This window comes from Aptenodytes forsteri, unplaced genomic scaffold (genome assembly GCF_000699145.1).
Source record: "Aptenodytes forsteri isolate BGI_AS27 unplaced genomic scaffold, ASM69914v1 Scaffold154, whole genome shotgun sequence".
Classification (NCBI taxonomy): Eukaryota; Metazoa; Chordata; class Aves; order Sphenisciformes; family Spheniscidae; genus Aptenodytes; species Aptenodytes forsteri.
The window spans coordinates 1662472-1684203 of record NW_008794083.1 but is presented as its reverse complement, the minus strand read 5'-3'; the positions used below and the strand labels follow the sequence as shown (position 1 = coordinate 1684203).

Sequence of the window (21732 nt, the reverse complement as noted above, 5' to 3'; positions counted from 1 at the left end):
GATGTAAAGTAAAGTAGCATCACTGAATGCTTTTTCTCTTTTTTTAACCCACGTAACAGCGAACAGCATTTTCCCAGTTCTGTACTGTTGAAATGTAAACTGAACTTTCATATCCTTGTTTTAGTTCCCATTTTTCATCCAAGGTTATTGTAAATGGATTGAATTAAATATGTCGGCAGAGAATACTTCTGCATTGTTTCAAGTCTGACTTCAAGTTCCTCAAAGATTGCAAGTTTAGAAGTTAAGCATTACTCACCCGTTACAGTTTGGCAGTGTCTGCTGGTGGGACGTGCATGTCTTTACATAGTTTGCATGTCTGCCACTGTATTATTGCCATACTTTTGCTCTGTATCAGTTAAATGTGCTTTAGAGTAAGTATTTCGTGCAAGCAAATTATTTGGTACCAGAATCTTGGGCAGCACTTGCGTCTTTTCCTTGGCTGTTCGTATGATTTTTTTCTTATGTAGGTTATGTCTTCCTGTTTACCAGCTTTCGTAAATGATACTTCCACTTACCTTAGGATACTTTAGTGTTGCACGCTTTCAGTAACGTGTGTGTAGACTCACAGTATAGATTTAAAAAGAAAACTGGGAAGTAGCTTTTGGAGTTTCATCTTTTCTATGGTATATACATGCACAGTACTGCCTTGTTATGTTAGAACATACTTTTACACTTCTAGTCCAGCATGTCATGGTTTACTGTAATACTTGTTGTAGTCTGGGTTGGTTTTTTAGTTCCAGAAGTATACACTTGCATTAGTTTGTCAACTTTGGATAATTTAAGCAAGTATTTTTTTTTTAAAAGCTAAGTTATCATCCTGTATGAAGTAAAACTTCCTTATATTCCTGTCAGAATATCTACTACTCCTCGGTTTTGTTCAGAACTCTTTACATGTGTTGAGAATACACAGCAAAATTAGTGTGATGCTTCTTCCTCTCCCTGCTTGATACTAGCTCTCACATTCTTCCTGTCCATAACCTTACTGTCAGTGTACCGCTGCTTCTGCTGTGCTTTCTTTCTGCTCTGTAATCTGTCCAGATGAAGTCAAGCCAGTGTCTGGACTTGAAAGCTCTGAGGAGGACTCGGTAATCATGGACAGTGGTAGGAGGAATGGGGCCGTTCTGCAGCCCCCCCCTCCACTCCCCCCTTTCTACATGAGATAGGAGCTCTTTTGGCAGCAAGATTGCTGTGTATGTCTGTGTGTACCCACTGACGTTCACTGTCAGAAGTAATATCTGCTTCCATTCAATGTGTGTTAATATTTTGCAAGTTTGATAGTGTGAAGCTCCGCAAACTATTTGCACTGCGATTTAGCTAATTGTTTTGCCTAATTAACAATCCCCATATAGTTGGAGACTTTCTTTTTTCACTTTTCCAAACTGCTATGTGAGTCTTTCGAGCTGAAGAAGTGCTATTTGGGGTATCACAGAAGTAACGCATTTTAGTTAGAGGGTCGAAGAGGAAAAGATGACACATTAGCGATCCCTTTGTAAACTGAATATACTAATTGCTGTAAACTTTTGTAATTCTCAAAACCACTACGATACTATGTAAAGCTATTGAAAAGGCAAAGGATTGTCATTTTAATCGCATGCTTAGACACTTAAATATGTAATCCCTTTCTTCCAATGTTCTAGTATTCGCATTTTGCCTAGGGACCTACTCCCCCAACATTCTTTGTTCTTACAGAACAATTTCAAACAAACAGAAATAAAGCCGAAAGCTCATTAAATAACCTGTTCCGCTGTCCTCAGAATCCATCCTAAGTGACCATTTTCCCGTTTAACTAGAACATGGCATTTTTCTTGGGACTTGTGTTCCTTTATGACTACAACATGAGACCGTATACCACATACAGACAGGATTTTGTGTAACTTAATTTTTCTAGAATTTAGAAAGAAACTAAAAATAACATTCCAGCTCTGTATGAGAAATTCATAACAAAACAAAAAAAAAACAAAAAAGAAACACTGATTTCGTATTAGTAAGCAAATGTAATAACACGAGCAGCGATGAGGAAAAGTATCTCTGGTTTCTGTTCTTGGTAGAAGCTGCAGCCCACAGATGTCAAGCCACTGCAGCTGCCCTTTTGGTGGCTGCCAGTAGATGTTAACATGCACAGTCTCAGGGCAACAGCGTCTATTGCCTGTTCACTGTTGATTTTTATCTCCTGGCTCAGCAAGAGGTTTGCAGTATTGCGTGCAGCCTCCTAAACGTTTTTCTGCGTTATCACTCAGCTGTTTCTCAGAGGTGAGCGACTGACTGTAGAAGTTTTCACTTCATTCCCTCACAGCAAATATTACATCAGCCAGCACAGTATTCAAGGTGGCGATTTGTATGCAGAAATATGTGGGCAGTTCATTAATTATTGCAGTGGCAAGGTCCTCACAACACTGAATGCAAAACAGAGCTGCATATCAAAAACTTTATCCACATAGGTGTTTGGAGGTTTTTCTCTCAACTACCTTATGTCAGGAAACTGACTTACAAAAAAAAAAATTCACAAAACATTTAATTTCTGAAACTTTTAAAATCAAACCCTTCCTTAAAAGATTCAGTAGTCACACACAAGCATGAGATATGCTCGAAGAGCTTTACTTTATTACAGTCTTTTGGTATATTTAGATAAACTGGGCATATTTTCATATTTCTAGGTCTTACTCAGTGGCAAGTGTCTCCTTGATTTGGAAATAACCTTTGAAATGCCCACTCTGTGGACTCTTTCATCATCTTGCAAGGAATGCTGTGTGTATTACATATGAACTGGAAGACACTGTCTCTTCCTCATCTAACTTAAAACTGTAATAGTTTTTTTTCCTCCTATCACACAGATAATTGAATTAGTCAGAATTTTGTAGTTATTTTTTCTGTCCAGCTGCAGCAGCTAGTCTCTGTTGTATGTTAGCAATACTAAGCTATTTCCAGTGAGCTCTGTTGAAGCCATCATTTTATCAGACTTCACAGACTAGAAAACACAGATGCCTCTGTTGCACGGTGGTAACCATTTTCTTTCCTCAAGCACATTCTGCACCTACTTGGTTCCCCTTTTGCTGGCCTGCTGGTAACCTTGAATGCATAATCTCTCTCTTCTGTTTTGTTTTTCCTTCCATTTTATTATGTCTTCATTTAGATTGCAGACCTACAAAATATACTCAGTGTGTGGTGCTTTGTAGAGCCTTGGTTATGGTTTCTGGGTGCAACTGCAAAGAATAAATACCCTGATCCTAAATTATATAGTAGTTCCTTAGAAAGCTTGAAAGTAATTCAAATGGTCTCACCTTTTAAAATAGCTAGATAGCAATAGCTGACTCTTTTCACTGGGAAGCTATGGATGGAGTTAGGTATTCATACTTTTCTCTGCAAAAAAAAAAACATACCTTCATTTCTGAATTAGAAATCTTAATTTAAGACTGTTAGCTCTTGTAGCATAGTTCTGAGTGATGAATATCTGTTTTTAAAATTCAAAAAAGGAGAAGAAAGCTTTGAAAGTCTTAGCTCAAAAAGAGAGGAATTACATTAACTTACAAGTGATTGTGCATTAAATACCAGGTTTTATGCTTTTCTTAAAAGTTAGTTCCTGTACACTTTCTTTAAAATTTAGTCCTGTGCATCCCAGTGTCTCAGAAAGAGTTCCCACCTTATTGGTACCTTCATAATATTAACCAAAACAGAACAGAGCAAGGAGAGGATGATAGATCCATGTATAAAAATTCTTATGATGTCATGAGTTGCTCATTGAAGAGTAAATAAGAACAAATAACGATGAACTGTAAATTCCTCTTCTATCTTATTGGGGAGTTAATTTAACTTGTTGCATTTATAATAGCTTGGCTTCCAGAGATGCTTCAAGTCTGCACAGAGTTTCTTTACTTCTTAGTTGTCTTTTGATAGAAATAGCTCAGAGGTTTTTGTTAATTTTACCTGTAAGTCATAGACATAAGTTGTTCTCGAGTGGCCTTGTACTGAATTTTGAGAGGAAGATTGAATCTTTGGTGCTTACTGGGATGTAACAACAGGTAAGCAAGCTCTGCACCGCTAATTTGTAGATGTTGTGCCACCTTTTGACTTTAAAATCCTGAATTGTAGGCCCACAGATAGGTGCACAGAGGATGTGTCGACAGGTAAGAATGAAGGCTTGACAGGGCTGAAAAGAAAGGAGCTAGAGCCAGTGTGACTCTGCAATGCACCGAGCGCATCTCTGAGGGAGAGCACTTGGCTTCTGGGCTCTGCAGTCCCTGAGCAAAATGCATAGCACTCTTGTATGCTAAACCTGAATGCTCTTCATACATTAAATTTGAATGTCTGAAGCAGGATCAAAATACTAAGGCGCTCCCCCAGGCCAAAGTGTCAGTAACCATGTGTGTTATCCAGACTCTGGGCACTTGGGGAGCTTCAGTGACGAAAACCTAAATACCAGCCATGTTTGGGTGCAGGAAAGATTCACAGGATTGTTCAGGTCTCCCTCTTAGTGGGACTTAACTGCTTAAATCTTAGTCCAGGTTTTGGTGCTTATGTTCTTCTGGCTGGCCATTCTCAGGCCGATGCTTCTTGTTCAATATAATTGAAGAATTTAGGCACACTAAAGAGAGGATTTCATGACAGTTGGTGTCTCTAATAGAAGCTGGACAAAGGAAAATGACAAGGCATAGTGATGCAGTAACATGCCTTAATTTTTCTGGTAGATAAAGAAAAAACTAAGTACAACGTTGGTCAGCGGGTAGGTAACGTAATGAGCTAGCAGCCCTGTTCTGCTCTTTCGAAATATTTGGTACTTTGTACTTCTGAGGAGTGGGTTGGTAACTGCACAATTCGTAAAGGCTGTGAAATGAAGTGGATGTAAAACCCCTTAACCTTAAATAAAACGGAAGTAGCAATATTTCAGTCTGGTCTTGGGCTGACAACTTCTGTTTCGAAATAATGCATAGAGTCATACAAGAGACATTTGACCACAGAATCCTTAGAATTTCTTCTGCAAGTTGACAGAAATTTTTTTATTAGAGAAGACTTCAGATAATTTATCAGATTGAATCTGCTTTAAAAATGGAATAAATTGGTTCTGGAATTCTTCTTTAACTTTACTAGTTTATGTTGTTTTGAAATCTTAGCAAGGTAAATTAAACCTTGTAAGCTTCAACTTACGAAGTTAAGTTTCTTCAAACAAGGGTTTGGGCTTAGGTTTTGGGGTTTGTGGGTTTTTAACTTCATCAGAAATCCTTAGATAATCATTAATTATCATTTAGGGGTTATTACAACATGAGCAATGTGATCAACATGGCATGTGACTGAGTCATTATGAGGTGACCACACTGACTTTGAAGGTTAATTGGTTCTAAGTTCCCTGTGTAGGTTCCCATAATGACTTCCTCTGAGATCTTGTGATCAGTTCCATTCATAGTGTTAAGAAAGCCTGGCAACTTGCAAAAGCACTGTCCAGAAATCCTTTTTCCACAGGTGTGATGTGTTTTCTTTCCCAGAGAGAGATACATGGGTTGCAAACACATCTGTCAGCCTTCCTTCAGGAAGGCTGGGAAATGCTTTTACCACTATTGCATTTTGTAAGAAAGAATGCAGTGAACCTGAAGTTTTGTTTAGTTGTATCATTTCGGGGAAGCTAGCACCTCTACCTAGAAATATCGGGGAAGCAACACATACCAGCTTTGCTCTTAGGGAAAACGTTTATACAAAATAGTTCTAAAAACATGTGCTCCGCAGCTCAGAAACAATATAAAATGTAGTCATGTTATAACAGTGAAAATAGATTTACTCAGCCCTTATGACTTTCTGTGTTATAACATGGTCGATAATATAACCCATCCTTTAGAATTAAGATTTGACCTCCATCAGTCACAAATTCTTACTTTATTGAGCAAAATATTTGAACAACCTATTATGACTGCAAAATTGTGACTTATTTTAAAGGTAAACAGAAAGGTTTTATACAGGAACATTAAAGAATTAATGCTTTAAAGGAAAACAGTATGTAAAAGTGAACATAGAGGCTTTGCAGCTGTAAAGGAATTTATCTGTGACGTGACTGTAATCAAGTTCCTCTGTTAATCTGAAGGGGTATAGGTTGTTGCCCATCAGTTACTTGCTAGCACTTTGGAGATCGGAGTTGCGTCACGGCACAGATGAACTGCTCAGAAAGCTGTCTGGTAATTCCTACCAGCAAACAGAGAAATTGAACGGAAAGAAGCTCTGTGCTTCCAGAGGATACTAGGTACAGATACTCCAAAGCGCTCTACAGGAAGAAACACTAGTGCTTGGTGAACGTCTTGCCTCTACTCACTTCAGGAAGCAATCTTTATCCAGCCAGTGGCTGGCAGCAGTCTGTTAGACGCTGGCTGCATGGGCCCTTCTGCAGAGCCCCAGAGGCAGGCTGGGAGTGAGTTTGCATGGCTTTGGAAACCCGTGCAATGATCTGGTTTTGGCCAGATTTCAAGAGGGTGTTCATGCACCAGCAACCCCAAAGCTAACTTAAAACAAGGCTGGGGCTTTATAATGGAGGTGGAACCAGTGTACTTCTTGGGAGAAGCTGACATTCAAAAAGGTCAGTTGTAGGGGCTGATGTATGGAGTTGTCTGCCCCTTCTCCTTAAGATTAAGACTGCCTCTGTGCATGAGATGGGATATGCACAGGTCCATTGGTGGAATGGGGCTTTCTGCGTGGCTTCTGGCTCCACCTCTGAAGGTGACCATGGGGTAGTAAAATGTGCAGTGTTTATTTACCATGGGACTGTTATCCTGGCTGAGGCACAGGGCTAGACCTGAAAATCCAACAGCATTGTAGGAGGTTTGTGAGGACTGCAATAGCTGATGTAGCTGGTGTCTTTACTGGCTTGTTCTAACCCATTTCTTGATCTGTGATATCTGGAAGTCCAGTCAAGATCATCTGGTGATTCTAGGTAACTAATCTGGTTATGAAATCCATGAAAGCAGACTTTGCTGATAGACCTGGGGGCACGATAATCCGGTGAATTAATTGTGGAAGTGAAATTTGTAAAGGATGTTGAGTGTGGACCTGTATTAACCTTCCATGACTTGCTTGAAGTAACACCCTTTCAGTGATACCGTGGTTTTCTGTATACCTGTGTTGGTACAGCTTAATATCAGACCTACCAGAGTCAGCAGGAAGGTAGGGAATAAGCAGTCTTCTGACGAGCGTGAAGAGGAAGCTAAGAAACACAACCTGCGTTACTGAGGTCCTGTGGGGACGTGGGTTGCAGCCCTTCACGTATGGGGAAGGGCCCTTGGAGGCCACCTGAAGCAGAGGGACCTTTCTGGGAAGCTGGGCTTTTCTGAGCTTCCAGGTCATCTTGTGTGTGCTAGTTTAACATTTTACTCATTGTTGCTCTAAAAACCTGTTTTTCTCATGCCTTATGTCCCTGCCAGTAAAAGTAAGCAGCAGGAGTAGCTGGCTGAGCTTGCCAGTGATGGCAGTGCCCAAAGGGAGAACATGGGCTACTGAGCTTGCTTCCCACAGCTGAGGAGTTACCAACAGGAGAAGTCGCAATGGCCTGCTCCCTGAGGTGAAACTCACGTTAAGGTCTCACCCTTTAAGGCATTAAGGGTGAGGTACATAATGCGAAGGGGCACACTAAAATCCTGCAGACCAGTGGTACAGCTGCTTCTGGAACAAAGCTTTGAGTGCGTTACATCCAGTCCCTCCTCACTCACCTACTCCTTAAGCAAGGGCTGCCGAGTCACTTATGGTGACTACTTAAGCATCTAAAGAAGCGCACACCTCTTTGGAAAAATCTACCGCTTTTGCTAATTAACTTCCAATTTTAAGACAAAAAAAATTGTAAATTTTTTTTAACCTGTTAGCGTCTCTGTACCTCAGTTTCAAGACTTGAAAGCACTAGGTATATTACCTGTGAAATACAGGTAACGTTTTATTTTGCACTATTATAAGGTCTATCATATAATCATAACAGAAATGTCACTACAACTAAGCTGTGGCAGAGACAGGAGGATAGTACTCAGCAGCACTGGAGAAGAGCTATATGCGATCTCATGCGATTAACTTCACAAATGTGACATCTTTGAGATGCATAAAAATGCATGTACATCAAACTTGTAATTTCATGCGGTCTAAACTTTCAGGATATGAAATTGCACAAAATGGAATGATTGCAGGTAAGAAGAAGCTGAAGATGAAGAGGCTCTTCCCATTTTACACACAGTTATATTTCTTTGTTAGGTATCTTGAAAATAAGTAAACCTTGGGAATGCAATCTTTCTTTTGGGTCTAAAGGTACATGTATAATCAATGCTGCTGTTCATAGATGACTAGTAAGTTTCAAAGAGACTGTGTGTCTTTAAAATGCCAACAGGAGTAAGAGCAAACTGTAACAGCCATAAAACATACCTGTACCTGTGTGACACTGTCATAGTCTATTTGAGACTGCAGAGGGGGCAGCACAATGTTGTGAGTTGGTATTGCTGAAAATGCATGCTCTGAGTACTTCTGCTGCATGTGTGACAGCTGGTGAGTGCTTTAAGCATCAGCAGGCGCTTTCACTGTTTCACAGGGTGGGTGATCCACATGCAAAGCAGACCAGAGAACTGTGTGTTTGGTGCAGTCTTTCAGGCTCTTCCTCAGTCAAGGGGCCGGCTCACCAAACTGTCTGACGGTTAGCCCGGTGCCAAACTGTGCTGAGCGCGTGAAGGTGCTGGGTTTTGCAGTGACTGCTGCCACGGCTGCCCATGGCTGGGGAAGTAGCCACAGTGAGTCTGCCTGCTCCACGTGGCATGGTTGTGCTCCAATTAACAGCCTCCCGGCAACTGCAACAAACATTCACTTGGAAACATGTGCCCAGTAATAGGAAATGAAGAGAAATGCCACCACTGTGTCACCATCCAGGTTTCTGTTCATCATCAGCAAAGTGCTACAGAGGTACAGACCTTAGCCTGAAAACCTTTTGCTATTTTTTCAGTGAGAAGCAAAGAATGAGAGAATATGCACATGTATCCATTTGTAAGATGTTTCTGACCAGCCTCTAAAATAATGAACGGTATTTAATCTTCAGGAATTTCATTTTAATGTCTCTACAACAACAACAGAAAAATATTAAAATGACTTCTCTTCCTTCCAGTCTATAATTCTTATATTTAATGGTACTTTGTTTCAATAATTGCTTTCATGCAGAAAATAATACCCAAAACAATACTCTCATTATTGTCTAGGCAGCTCAGTGGAAGCTCCAAGAACTCATTAAAATACACTTTTCATGCAATTTGCATTACAATAATGCAGATTAAGTCTCTTGAAAAGTAGACATGATAAAGAAGTCAAATGTATTTCCAGAAATTTGCCCAGACTGTTTAGCTATTGTTGTATGTTAATCCCATTACTTTTCATAATCTGAACTTTAAATCATGAACAGATTATTTTTTTCCCTACAGAAAGGCAACAAAAATTAGGGTGTGCTTTCTGAATTTTTTTTAATATCAATACAACGCAAAATATAGGGGATAATGTGACGTATCTTTCCTGTCTCCAAGACATTTCTAGGTAATAATGCTGCTTTTATAAACAGGAAAAAGTTTGCCACGGTGGACAGTCATCTCAGTATATGTCCTTAAACTGAAAGGAGATTGGTTGTTTTTTAAGAATAGTTGTAGTGCATGTTTGCTCTTCACTTCAGTATCTCTTTTTCTGTTGACATTTATCATCACTCCTGATAGACCGCTGACTGAGCTGAGAAAACGGTCATCTTCAGTTAATTCCTCTCCCTCAGATGCAAAAACCTAGATGTGCTTGTGTACCGTCCTCACTTCTTACCTCTCTTCTTTCTGCCTGTGCAGCTAAAACGCTTGCTGGAAATAGTCTTAAGGGCAGTAGTGGCTCTTCCTTGTAGGAAAGGTGTGGTAATGTTAGAGTACAAATACAACATACGTGCTGAATGTAATACACTATTTCAAAGAATAGACTATATTTTCAAAGAGTTGAATGCTTTGAGGAGTTTAGAAACTGAATAGTAGGACAGCTACCAGCAACTATTTCAAAGTAAGCTTCAAATTTTGTATTTTTTAATGCGGGGGCGGGTGGAAACCTGATGTTTTACTGGTAGTATGAGCCGATTCATGTTTTATTTTCTAGATGTCCCATTACATTAGTATGTTTTGAGTATACTCACTTCACATTTAATTTTATTCTTTTAAACGTGCATACAGAGAGTAGGCGGGGTTTACTTCATTTAAATTTAGATACAGCCAACCATGTTTGTTTGGTTTTTTTAAACCTTTTTTTTGTTTGAAAATAAGACTCTTTTTATTGTATTCTTTTCAGAGGGAGGAGGGGTAGTTACTATTTTGGGTATTGAATTAAGTACTTTTCATCTTTTTTTGATATTGACAACATTTAAAGCATCTGGATCCTTTTCAAGGCTGGTCTGAGAACAGCTATGCTAAAAGGAATCCATTGGTTAAAGCAAGCTCATCAATAACTCTGTTTCTGCTCTCCAAGTGTTGCAGGTGGAGAGCTCTTTGACTTCTTAGCTGAGAAAGAATCTCTCACAGAGGAGGAAGCCACAGAATTTCTCAAACAGATACTTAATGGTGTTCAGTATCTCCACTCTCTGCAAATCGCCCACTTTGATCTTAAGGTATGTTGAGCAGATAAAAACTTTGACAACTGTAAGCAACAGTTCTTTGTGACACCAGCCACAAATCTGCCATTGTGCAGATCTTGGCCGTGGTTTTGTTTTGCTAGTTTATGTAGACAGGGGAAAGCTCAGCCATTGAAAAGAAACTACTGATCCGTACACAAATAGTTCCCATCTGGTTTTAATGTAAGATTCTTCATGGAAAATGGCAACTTCCAATGAAATTAAACCATTCTGAGTAAGCAATCTTGAAATAAAAATGATGATTATGATTTTACAGAATGTGAATGGGATCTAGATGAAACATTCTGAACGGGATGCGTTTTTTCCAACTTTTTTTTTTTGCTGTTGTATACATTTTATGTTCACCTGAACATTATTTATAGGTACTAAATTGAAATAGTACAGAGTTAAGTACAAAAATTCTTGTGGAGCAGACAGCAGATAATTTCCTCTTCTTTTTTTGCTTTTGGGGCTTTTTTGTTTGTTTTTAGAAAAACTGTTAATTGCATCCTTAATTTCAGAATGTTTTCCTCTGTAAGATTTTTTTTCAGAGGTAGGCAGCTGAACATTCCCTGGAGTCTGCTGAAGTCGGCAGCTATGTCTATAATAGGAAAAGGAGGCATAATTACTATAATGCAATGCAGTTCTGAAAGGGATGCTGTGTTCTGGGGATGAGGTAGGGAAGGGAATGGTTTTCAGGGTAAGCATACCTTTTCCAGTTTCATCCTCGTTACCTACAGTAATATATTTGGTCTTTGTATGACAGTCAGCAAGAGAAGAGAATTGTGAATCTAGTAAGAAATACATTTCCTGCAATATGAAATGTAAATTTTTGCCAATATGCTTGTAATAAAACAAAGCATCCTTACACTGGATACCAAGAATATGTGAATTAAAGTATGCAGCGAGAATTAAAGTATGCAGAACAATAAAAGTATGCAATAGAAATGTAGGGAAGGAAGGAAGAAAATTACATTTGCACATATCAGCCCCTGTAATTGGGCGAGAGAGGTAAAAGAAGGGTGATGGTGAAGAGCTGTCCTTAATGACTCCAGAAGTCCGTAACAATGTGAGCAGGATGGCTGTAGCTCCAGGAACTCTTCAGAGCCATGCCAGCTTGTGGACATGACAGGATATGGAGACTAAGTAGCTGGTTTTGTATGCTAGTTAAAGTGATGGAGTGCAGAAACAGGCTCCTTTTGATCATAATCTTGACGTTTTATCTTCTACTTTTGTTCTGTTTTTGCAAATCTTTGTTGTAAAATAATCCAAAGTCCATATTTTAAAATATAGCTAGAAAAGACATGAGAACCTGCTCTTCATTCTTTTTTGTAAGTATGTTGAGCCTTAAAATCTGGGAGCTGGACCACTCCTAAAGTTTCTCCTGGAGATCCAAAGGGAACAAGATATACCTTCCTGATTGCTTGTGCAGTGTGAAAGAAACCTCCTTCAGGGAGTAATGTTTACCAAGCCCAAATACTAGTTTATAGGACTTTGTTTCTTGCAAGCTCCCAGCACTGCTCGAATGGCTGTAGCGCAGGGGCTGTGGTCTTTACTAAAGACAGCGTGTTTCACGTAGGGTCAGTCCACATGAAAACTGCAACTGTTTTATCTACAAGAGGTAAAATCTTGGCCCTGTGGAAATCGTAGCAGTCTGTCATCAACATAAAATCCTAACTCACTATAGTTAATTTTTAGCATATGTTAGATCATAATAGGAAAAGACGGGTTTTTTCTGCTGAAGACACAATTCAAGAGGCTGAAGGAGGTAAAGAGAAGTGTTCAGTGCTGAAGAATGCTGGTATGTGTCAGACATTTCATACCTGTGTATAATCTCTGTTTCTCTCCCCCTTCCTCCTTCTCAAAGCCTGAAAACATAATGTTGTTGGACAGGAATGTACCAAAGCCTCGAATCAAGATTATTGACTTTGGTTTAGCACACAAAATTGACTTTGGAAATGAATTCAAGAATATCTTCGGAACGCCAGAGTTTGTTGGTGAGAAAACTGTTGTTTCTTCAAACTACTCTTTCTCAGTCTGTGAAATGGTATATGTGGCTTAGCTTGGTTTGGCTGAGTTAAAGATTATGTAATTTGTGTGTAATTCATGACATTTTGAAATTTAAATAAGCAATTTGTAGAATTCAGTTCCAACTTAGACTTCCGTTAAGGTGTTTTTATCTATCAGCATCTTAGCTTATTATCTCTGACATATATAGGCTCAGAGTGACATAGATCTGTTCTTTGACTAGGTACTGATCTTCCTGCTTTCTCCTTTAGCTCCTGAAATAGTAAATTATGAGCCTCTTGGTCTTGAAGCAGATATGTGGTAAGTTATTGGATCTTACTTGAAATAAATCTCTCATGATTATTCTTACATTCTAACCTTTTTTTTTTCTTTCTCTCCTCTCTCTCCCTCCGTTTCCCTCCCCTCTCCCTCATCCTTCCCCCCTGCTTCTTCACTCCAGGAGCATTGGTGTAATAACTTATATTCTGTAAGTACCAAAATCTATGGGATATTGCAAATGCTGGTTTTTTAATTCTGATTCTATCCTCTGGGTTTTTGGTGGTGTCTGTACAAGTCAAACTATTTTCATTGCACATCATGATTCAAGTTGAATGATCATAAAAGCAATAGTATAATTACTGTAAGAATGGCCATTAGTCAGCATTGAGATAGCATAAGAAGCCGTCTTGAAATCTGTAGGTGATTTTCCACAGCAGCTTTATCTTAATCAATATTCTCTGAAATTACAGCAAAGCTTTTTGCCCTGCTAGATCACATCTTCCTGAAAGTACGTTTGCAGTCTTAAAGCAGAAAAGAAAAATGTTCACTTTCTGCTGTTACTTGATCTCAGAGGGTTGAAACAGCAATGTTACAACATGTAATGAGAGGAATGTTCTGTCTTTCTTGCAGTCTAAGTGGTGCATCACCATTTCTTGGAGAAACCAAACAGGAAACATTAGCGAATGTGTCTGCTGTGAATTATGAATTTGAAGAAGAGTTCTTCAGTAATACCAGTGCCCTAGCTAAAGATTTTATACGAAGACTTCTAGTCAAGGATCCAAAGTGAGTTGTTTCTCTTGTGTATGCACTGTTGCAGCCTATGTCTCTAGTATTTCAAATTACATGATATTTTGAGATGTTAGTTTAATAAACATATAGTGGTATGTATTTTCTACTATCTGAAACAGTTCTATCTTTTATTCTATTAAAGGAAGAGAATGACTATTCAGGATAGTTTGCTGCATCCTTGGATCAAGGTTAGCATGTAATTAATTCTCTGTTGTCCTGTTTTTAATCATTCTTCATTTCATACTTTGCTTTCACTTTTCGAGTTCCTTTACAAGGAAAACTGGCATAATCGTTTAATATAACTTACTGTTTTGGAAAGCTGTCTGTATGAAAACTCATACGTGCAGAATGTGGACTTCATTAACATATCCTCTATATAAGTTAGCAATAGGGAAGTAGCCCACTATTGAGATTAAAATCATGCTCAGGCAGAGAAGCTAATCTTCAGGGAGCATAGCACTGACAAAGATACGTTCATTGAATCCAGTCCAATTTCCTCTCACATTTTTCATCTTCTAATCTCCTTATTTAGACTGGGCAAAAAAGGGTCATCTCTCTTCTGTACTTCCTCTTTAGGCTGAAGAAAGCAGTTGATGCGGGGCAGTGGTCCACTTCTTCTTTCAATGTTCCATAGTGTTTGGTTTGGTTCAAGCTGTTGTGGTGCTACTAGGTTGAGAGGGAGAAAATGGGACCTATCATTCTTCTTCATGTGTGTAGTAATACCTGCCACTTAATTTTTTCAATTCCATGTCACATTCTGATTGTAAGCATTAAACCTTTTCAGTGCCATTGATTTCCCAGGGCTTGGGGATGCACAGTAAGTATTTGACCCCATTCCACTTCCCAGAGAACCAGTTAGCAGAATATTTATCCATGCCACAGCTGCTCCATTTCACAGTTCAGCACCCTAGGGCAGACATTTCTACACCAATACGCCAAACTACAGATTTGACTGTGCTTTGCCGACTTTTTGGTGGGGTAATCTGAAACAGTTGAAACATGTTGAACATGTTGAAATGATCTTTTAAACTGCTGAAGCAAGCATTGTCCAAGTTTGTCTCTCAGGGACCAAGGTCTCCACTCCTGCAACAAGACATGTTGTTTTGTACCCTGTTAATGTTCCTTAACTTTGTTATCTTAACTTTCGGAGCATTCTCTTCCCACCCCACTGGTCATATCCTCTTTTCCCCCTTCCCATCACTACCTTTACCTGCATTTCTCCATAAAAATGACTTCAAGTGTGGGATCATATAATGCAAAGTTTGGTATACTCCACTGGTAACTGGTGCTTAGTATTAGCCTATGAGAAAGTTCAAAGGGTGCAGCCTTAGAGCTTGCTGCACAGGTAGGTGGGATGTGATTTTTTTGGGTCCCAGCAGCATCCAGCTGTTTACACTGAGACTGGAACAAAGTTTGACTGCATCTAAAATCAGCCAGGAAATCTTCCCGGAAGAGAAGATTTATCTAGGAGATGATACCTGATGCCTCTGTCACAGAGGGAGGTGAAGGATGAAGCTGAATGTTCTGTTGGCTCTTGGCTTTTTTTGTTTAAAAGGGAAAAACAAATTTTAGTATTGCAAGAAATATTCTTAGGTCTGGATTTCCTTTATGGCATTTTCTCAAGAAATTCCATCTGCATGCCCCACTAGGCTGTGGATGTTAAAGTCATATGTTTACAACTTATTATTACGGTATGGTTACAGTATTATTATAATGTAAGTGGAAGTTGTCACTGAAGAACAGGGTCTTACATACAAGAATGTGTTTTATGAAAGTTCTGATTGTGATTGTGGGATATTTTACAACAGTTTTATTTTCCTTTTGCGCATAGCCTAAAGACACCCAGCAAGCACTTAGTAGAAAAGCATCTGCAGTGAATATGGAGAAATTCAAAAAGTTTGCAGCACGACGAAAGTGGAAAGTAAGTCATTCAATAAATCTTCAAAATGTTGGTGACATACAAATGCAGTAGCGTTACCTGCTCCAGGGAAGCATCAGTGCCTTTAAGAGTGGAGAAGAAGGAAGAAGAGACCCATTCCTCTGTCATTTGGAATAAATTAGGTGCTTGAGTATGGTGGTATGGGAGAAGACTTCTTTGTTAACGATCTGCATACAAATGCTTGTGAGTGGATTGTTTGCTTATGCATCTAGCTGTATGCTGTCATCATGTGTCTTGGTAATGTTTTCCAAGAAAAGGCACTTCTAAGTGTAGGTACATGTTTTTGTGACAGTAATCCCAGTAAATCAAACATCCCTTAAGCAGGCCTTGCAGAATTAATTATTCCAGTAGTTATGCCAACACTCAACAGAGTAGGAAGGAAAAACTAGTCTCTTTTGCAAAGGATTTTTGGTCTGAGACTGCCAACCCGTTTAGAAGGTTGGCATCACTTAATCTTTCCAGAAGTGGGGCAAGGTATTAGCTGAAAGCGTTGATCTGTGCAAGGAGCAGTTCATCAAGACAGTTATCCCTCCTCCTTCAGTGTGCACATTGGGGAATTCACACTGATACTAAGCAAGGGCAGGGCTGTTGTATGAGAAATCTGTTTATCACGAGGAGAGATGAAACATGAGACAACAGAGGTCACTATTATTAGAAAAGCAGTTTTATTCATTGTCACAGAGGCCAAGAAATAGGATGATTTTGCTAAGCTATGGACCAAAGTCACAAAATAACCAGCTGCGCAGTACGATTTTTTTGCCACCATTTAGCGTCTGTGTTAGGTGAACATCTATGGTATTTATAAAATTTAAGTACTGGTGTGCTGCCCTGGAATGAAATGGTGGGTCTAGGAATATCTTAAACTGTTTTGTAATATGGTATTTGAAGGAATGCTGTCAGCTAATTTACACTCAGTTTAGGTTTTCTTTGTGTACATACATTAAAATATGTACATTTAGCTTTGCTTAGTGCATATGAATAGCCTATTTGGATTATAAATGTCAAAAGAAATAGAAGGTTCAAATGCAATATAAAAAGGAGATGGGGGGTGTTGAAGTCAAACTCCAGTTTGTTTTGCTAATACGACAGTACTCCTTTAAAATCTCTGCAATAGCATCTTATCACAAGTATTCTGTTTTGGTTTTTTTTTTACATATAGCTTTTTTCTTCTTATTTTTAAAAAGCAATCAGTGCGCTTAATATCCTTGTGCCAAAGATTATCAAGATCTTTCTTGTCCAGGAGTAACATGAGTGTCGCTAGGAGTGATGATACTCTGGTAAGTGTGTACTTGTATGCTTAGAATGCTTTACTATATCTGAAACTTAACACTTTCTGAAATGATTCTAACAGAAATATTTGGCTATTGAAAAATGTGCATAATTAATCTCATATGTAGGAAGAAATAGATTTTAAGGCTACAGAGATCAGTTATCCATAGTCTGATCTTCTGCATGACACAAACCCTGAAATTTAATTTATTAATTACCATGGTGAGACTGATAGCTAATGCGAGAAATTCATCTATCTTGGTTTTGAAGTTCGATTCAGGAGGATTTTTTGTACTGTAGCAATTATAATGTGAAAAAGGTGCATCTGAATTTTTCATAGCACTGTGTAGAGTAAAATAATACTGCATTTTTTTAACAGAATATTCAAAATCATTGAAACCCTCTTAGATCCAATGAATGCTAGACAGCAGTATCACAACAAGCAGTTATTTAAGGAGGAAATCTTAAAGTATTCAGTTTGTGGTATTACACACATTAGATACATCTACTAGATTTAAGTAGTCAGGAGCAATTGCTGTATGCTTTGTAATTACAAATGCTTGTAAATCCAAAAGCATTTTTATTTAGCTTACTCTCCAGGTTTTAATACAAGCTTCACAAATTCCCTGTGATCAGCAAAGTATGTATGCTCATATGTTTAGAGCTGGGTAACCTCATCTCTTCTGTGCAGTAATAGGATCAAACTTCAAAAATTCTGCAAAGCCCTTTTTATCCATATTATCTTCCCTGTATCCTTCCTGTGCAACTCTGCACTCTTGTTTCCACTTTTCCTCCTCTTATCTTTCTGCTTCCATGCTCTTTGTTGTCTCAGTCTTGTCCTCCTTTCCCTGCCTCCCCCACCTCAGCTATCAGTATGCCTTTAACACTGGATCAGCATTTCACACCTGTGTTGCAGCAGAAAGGATTTTAGCCTAATATTAGTGTTCTAAAAAATCTGAAACCTCAGGAGAGAGGAGGTAAGAGTGATCCAAATATTTGGCTTGGTGAATTTCAGTTCTTTGACATTTTAGTGCATGGGAGAAAAATAAATTTACACCTGCAGAGGTATCTAGGCTCATTTACTTATGTTCTAGATTTTTAACTGGTCCATTTGAATAGATGAAATCTTGGTCCAAAGTACCTCTCCTGTGTCATATTCCTGGATGGTGCAAAACTTGATACTCCAGTTTGTATTTTTGTACCTCTTGATTTTTTTTAATGTTCACATATATGCAGGGAATTAGTTTCATTTCATGCAAGTATTGCATCTATTGAAAGTCACGGGAGGAAAAAGAAAATACACCTAATGAAAGAAACCTGTTTGGAATCTCAATGAGTAATGGGTTCGTGTGTGAAGAAGAGGGAAGCATATTGTACTAGAAAAAGTGAGGGGGGGTTTGGTGGGGGTTTTCAAATAACATGCCTACATGTTAACCATACGCTTCACAAAAGATTACAACTTGCAGCTGAAGCACTCTAAAAGACTTTGAAAATTTCACTGTTTTAAATTTTTTTAGATGTCTTGGCAGCTGTTGAGATAGGGATATTTTCCTTGAAGCTAACAATTTTTCTTCTTTCTCATTTAATTACAAGGATGAGGAAGATTCTTTTGTGATGAAAGCTATTATTCATGCCATCAATGATGACAATGTTCCTGGATTACAGCACCTTCTGGGATCTCTGTCAAATTACGATGTCAATCAGCCCAACAAGGTAGTGTGGGTCTGTGTTGAGGTGTGTGGGGGACTAGCTATCACCCTGTTGAATAGAGCAACGTGGTTGTAAAATAAATGCAACACCTGAAATGAAAAGGAAAAGGCAAGTGGATGTGAAATAATTCTGCCTTTCTTTAGGAGAAATTTTAATGTGTTCTGTGTCAGTCTTCCCAAACTACCTGAAAAGAGAGCCTAAAATGTTTTTTTTTGCCTAGGCCTTTGAAAAAGTATGAATCAAATCTATTGTCAAGAGCTGTGGTATATCAGATAGCAGCCTTTGCTTTTGTTTGCAGTTGTTATGCGGGTCACCTGGTCATAGAAGGAGATCAGGTTGGTCAAGCAGGACCTGCCTCTCATGAACCCGTGGTAGATGTAGATGGTAGAATATAGATGGTAGAATATGTAGGAATAACCAGACTGCCAAAACTGACTTTGCAAAGCACTGTTAGAAACAAAAGTCCCATACTGCAGAAACTGGTTATGTGAACATAATGTTAGATGGTGTCGTTCATTTTCAGAAATGAAATTACTTGCCTACTACAGTATTTCAGCGTGCTGCTGCTGTACTGGAGTACTCCTGCTAACAGGAGTATTGGAACTGACACCAAGAGACTGAAGTTCTGTTGCTGGCTCTGCTGTTTAACCTTGGATAAATCATCTCTGCTCTAATTTTCACTTTTTTGAATGGTTATACTGACCTTCATTATGAAATACTTCGAGAAGTATTCACGAAGAGCACTATTGTACTGTGATGGGGTCTTGAATCTTTCAAGAAATCACTGTATTTTTTGTTTTAACGATGCAGTCCCATTTAACTTTCCCATATGTTGCTGGTGGCTTGTGTCTTTCAGGTGGTGTGGCAAACACCTTAGATACTGGCTTAAAATGTAAATACAAAGAAGTTGCAAAGGTGAACATCCTTGCCAAATTGGGCTAATGAGAGCTTAACATTAATATTCCTAGTTTGAAAAGCAGGCCTTTAATGTGTGGTGTATCATTTAGTAAATGTGAATTCATCCCAGAAATATGGAAGATTGCTATGCAATAAATTTCTCTGGACAAAGGGACAAATTATTTTCTATACAGTATTCCCTGAAGACTTCATTTGAAACTGGAAATCCGGAGGTGCCATTCAATGCCTCCCTTCTATTCCACTCTCTTTTCTTGATCCGTCAAAAATTAAATATATCATTCTTGCTTGTATTTCCTTGTTAGCATGGAACACCTCCGCTACTGATTGCTGCTGGCTGTGGAAACATTCAGATGCTTCAGTTGCTTTTAAAGCGTGGATCCCGTATTGATGTTCAAGATAAGGTCAGGGTTCTGCTTTGTCACTGTTCTGTATAAGTTTTTCAGTACAGTTAGCAGAGGACAAGCAGTTCAGACCAAGTTGTATTGGAAATGAAAAAATCTGAGCTGTAGAGCCTGTTTTCTGTCTTCCACAGCAAAAAGATAAAAGCAAATATTTAATAATGTCATTTATTACTAGTGCATATCCTCTGATTTTGATCACTTTATTCGCTGAAGTAATTTGAATGATACTAATCCTAAAATGTAGTTCGTGCTTACACAATTGCCTCAATTAGTTCAAATTAGTGATTGCCCTAAAACACAATGGTGAACATCATTTAATATGATGATTATCATATGAATGATAAATGCATGTTTTAGTGATGAGGAATATCGCAACTAAAACTCGTATGTGATGGAAGGTATGCTTTGCAACAAGCTTTTTTTCAAAATGTGTTGTAATGATCTGGGGTTCATTTAAAGCAAACTTGAAGCACTCTCTGCTTCTCCATCTAATAGATGGTAAAGTAAGCAGCAGGAAAGTTTTTATCTCATAACTGTTCTTTCCAAAAAACTCCCTTAGAAGGGGGAAGAGGATTATCCTTGCAAAAGGTTAGTGGTCCTGTTAATCATCCTTGCATACAGGGGGTTTTGTTGTCATTGTTAGTATGTGGGGTTGTTGAACCAATTTGAAGGTTTTTTTTTTAAAAAGTAAATATGTCCGAATAGCTGGTCAATATTACTCATCTAATCTAAGTGTATGTATACTTCAGTTGAAACTCTAGAATTAGGATTCTAAGTTGATCAATATGTAATCAAAATAGCTGGTCAATATTACTGTGTACATCTAAGTGTATGTATACTTCAGTTGAAACTCTAGAATTAGGATTCTAAGTTGATCAATAACATCTGTAATCAAATATTTTTGACAGGCTGGATCTAATGCAATCTATTGGGCTTCTCGACATGGTCATGTAGAAACGCTGAAATTTCTCAATGATAATAAATGTCCTTTGGATGTTAAGGATAAGGTAAGAAAAAAATTCTTTTCATTTTTCATGCAGAGAGTCTTTTTTTTTTTATAACTTTACCTTATCAAAGAGAGAGGTCTTTCAATTGGAATGATTTTCAGCTGTGCCATAGTTCCAAGAATATGACTGGCTTTTTTAGTGTGGTTTTATAAGCTGACATATAGGGCTGTGATAACACAGCTTTAAAGTAGCTGGGTGTACTGATTACTTTCCTGACAAGTGTTAACCAAGCGTGCATATTAAATGTGGTGAGTACATGGTGGGTAGGTGGGGAAGTACGAACCTAAATTAATTTTCTCTTGAGGACTAGATTTCTCATTGGAACTCAGGATAAAATCGTGATTCTGTTTTTCATTCCTCTTGATTGAAAATCACTTTTGTCTGACAAGTAAATTTGACTGTTATTAAGTTGAGTATAATGAAGCCTAACAATTTATAGCTGATGAGCACTTACCTTGTCTCCAGCAGTGTTACTTGAGCAACATTTGCCCTAGAAACTAGTTACTGTTAAAATCTTATACCATAGCGATGTTTTTATACTAGCCAAAGCTCCAGTACAGAGGCAATTATACTTGTGAAACACAGTTTGCTTTATTGAGGGAACTAGTGCAAGGCAGGGCACATTAGCAAAATTAGTGTTCGACTCCTCATAGGGCTACTAGGTAAGAGGTTACTCTTTTAATAAAAATACCATTTCTTTTTCATATAATTTCAACAAAAGGTTGCAAATAATTAAATGTAATGACCAAAATACGCCAGGATATAGCAAGGTGTTAGGCTAACTCCTTACATTTGTATATA

The 21732-nt window shown here is 38.4% G+C and overlaps 1 protein-coding gene across 1 annotated transcript in view; it reads left to right on the top strand.

Annotated features, from left to right (window-relative positions):
- DAPK1 (death associated protein kinase 1) overlaps positions 1 to 21732 on the top strand; it is a 54758-nt gene that overhangs the window by 7616 nt on the left and 25410 nt on the right. Inside the window, exons 4-14 of the mRNA XM_009273252.1 lie at positions 10471 to 10609; positions 12480 to 12609; positions 12892 to 12940; positions 13080 to 13106; positions 13529 to 13681; positions 13830 to 13875; positions 15519 to 15608; positions 16811 to 16903; positions 18489 to 18608; positions 19826 to 19924; positions 20833 to 20931. Of these exons, the coding sequence (XP_009271527.1) occupies positions 10471 to 10609; positions 12480 to 12609; positions 12892 to 12940; positions 13080 to 13106; positions 13529 to 13681; positions 13830 to 13875; positions 15519 to 15608; positions 16811 to 16903; positions 18489 to 18608; positions 19826 to 19924; positions 20833 to 20931 (1045 nt within the window). The remainder of the gene's footprint in view (positions 1 to 10470; positions 10610 to 12479; positions 12610 to 12891; positions 12941 to 13079; positions 13107 to 13528; positions 13682 to 13829; positions 13876 to 15518; positions 15609 to 16810; positions 16904 to 18488; positions 18609 to 19825; positions 19925 to 20832; positions 20932 to 21732) is intronic.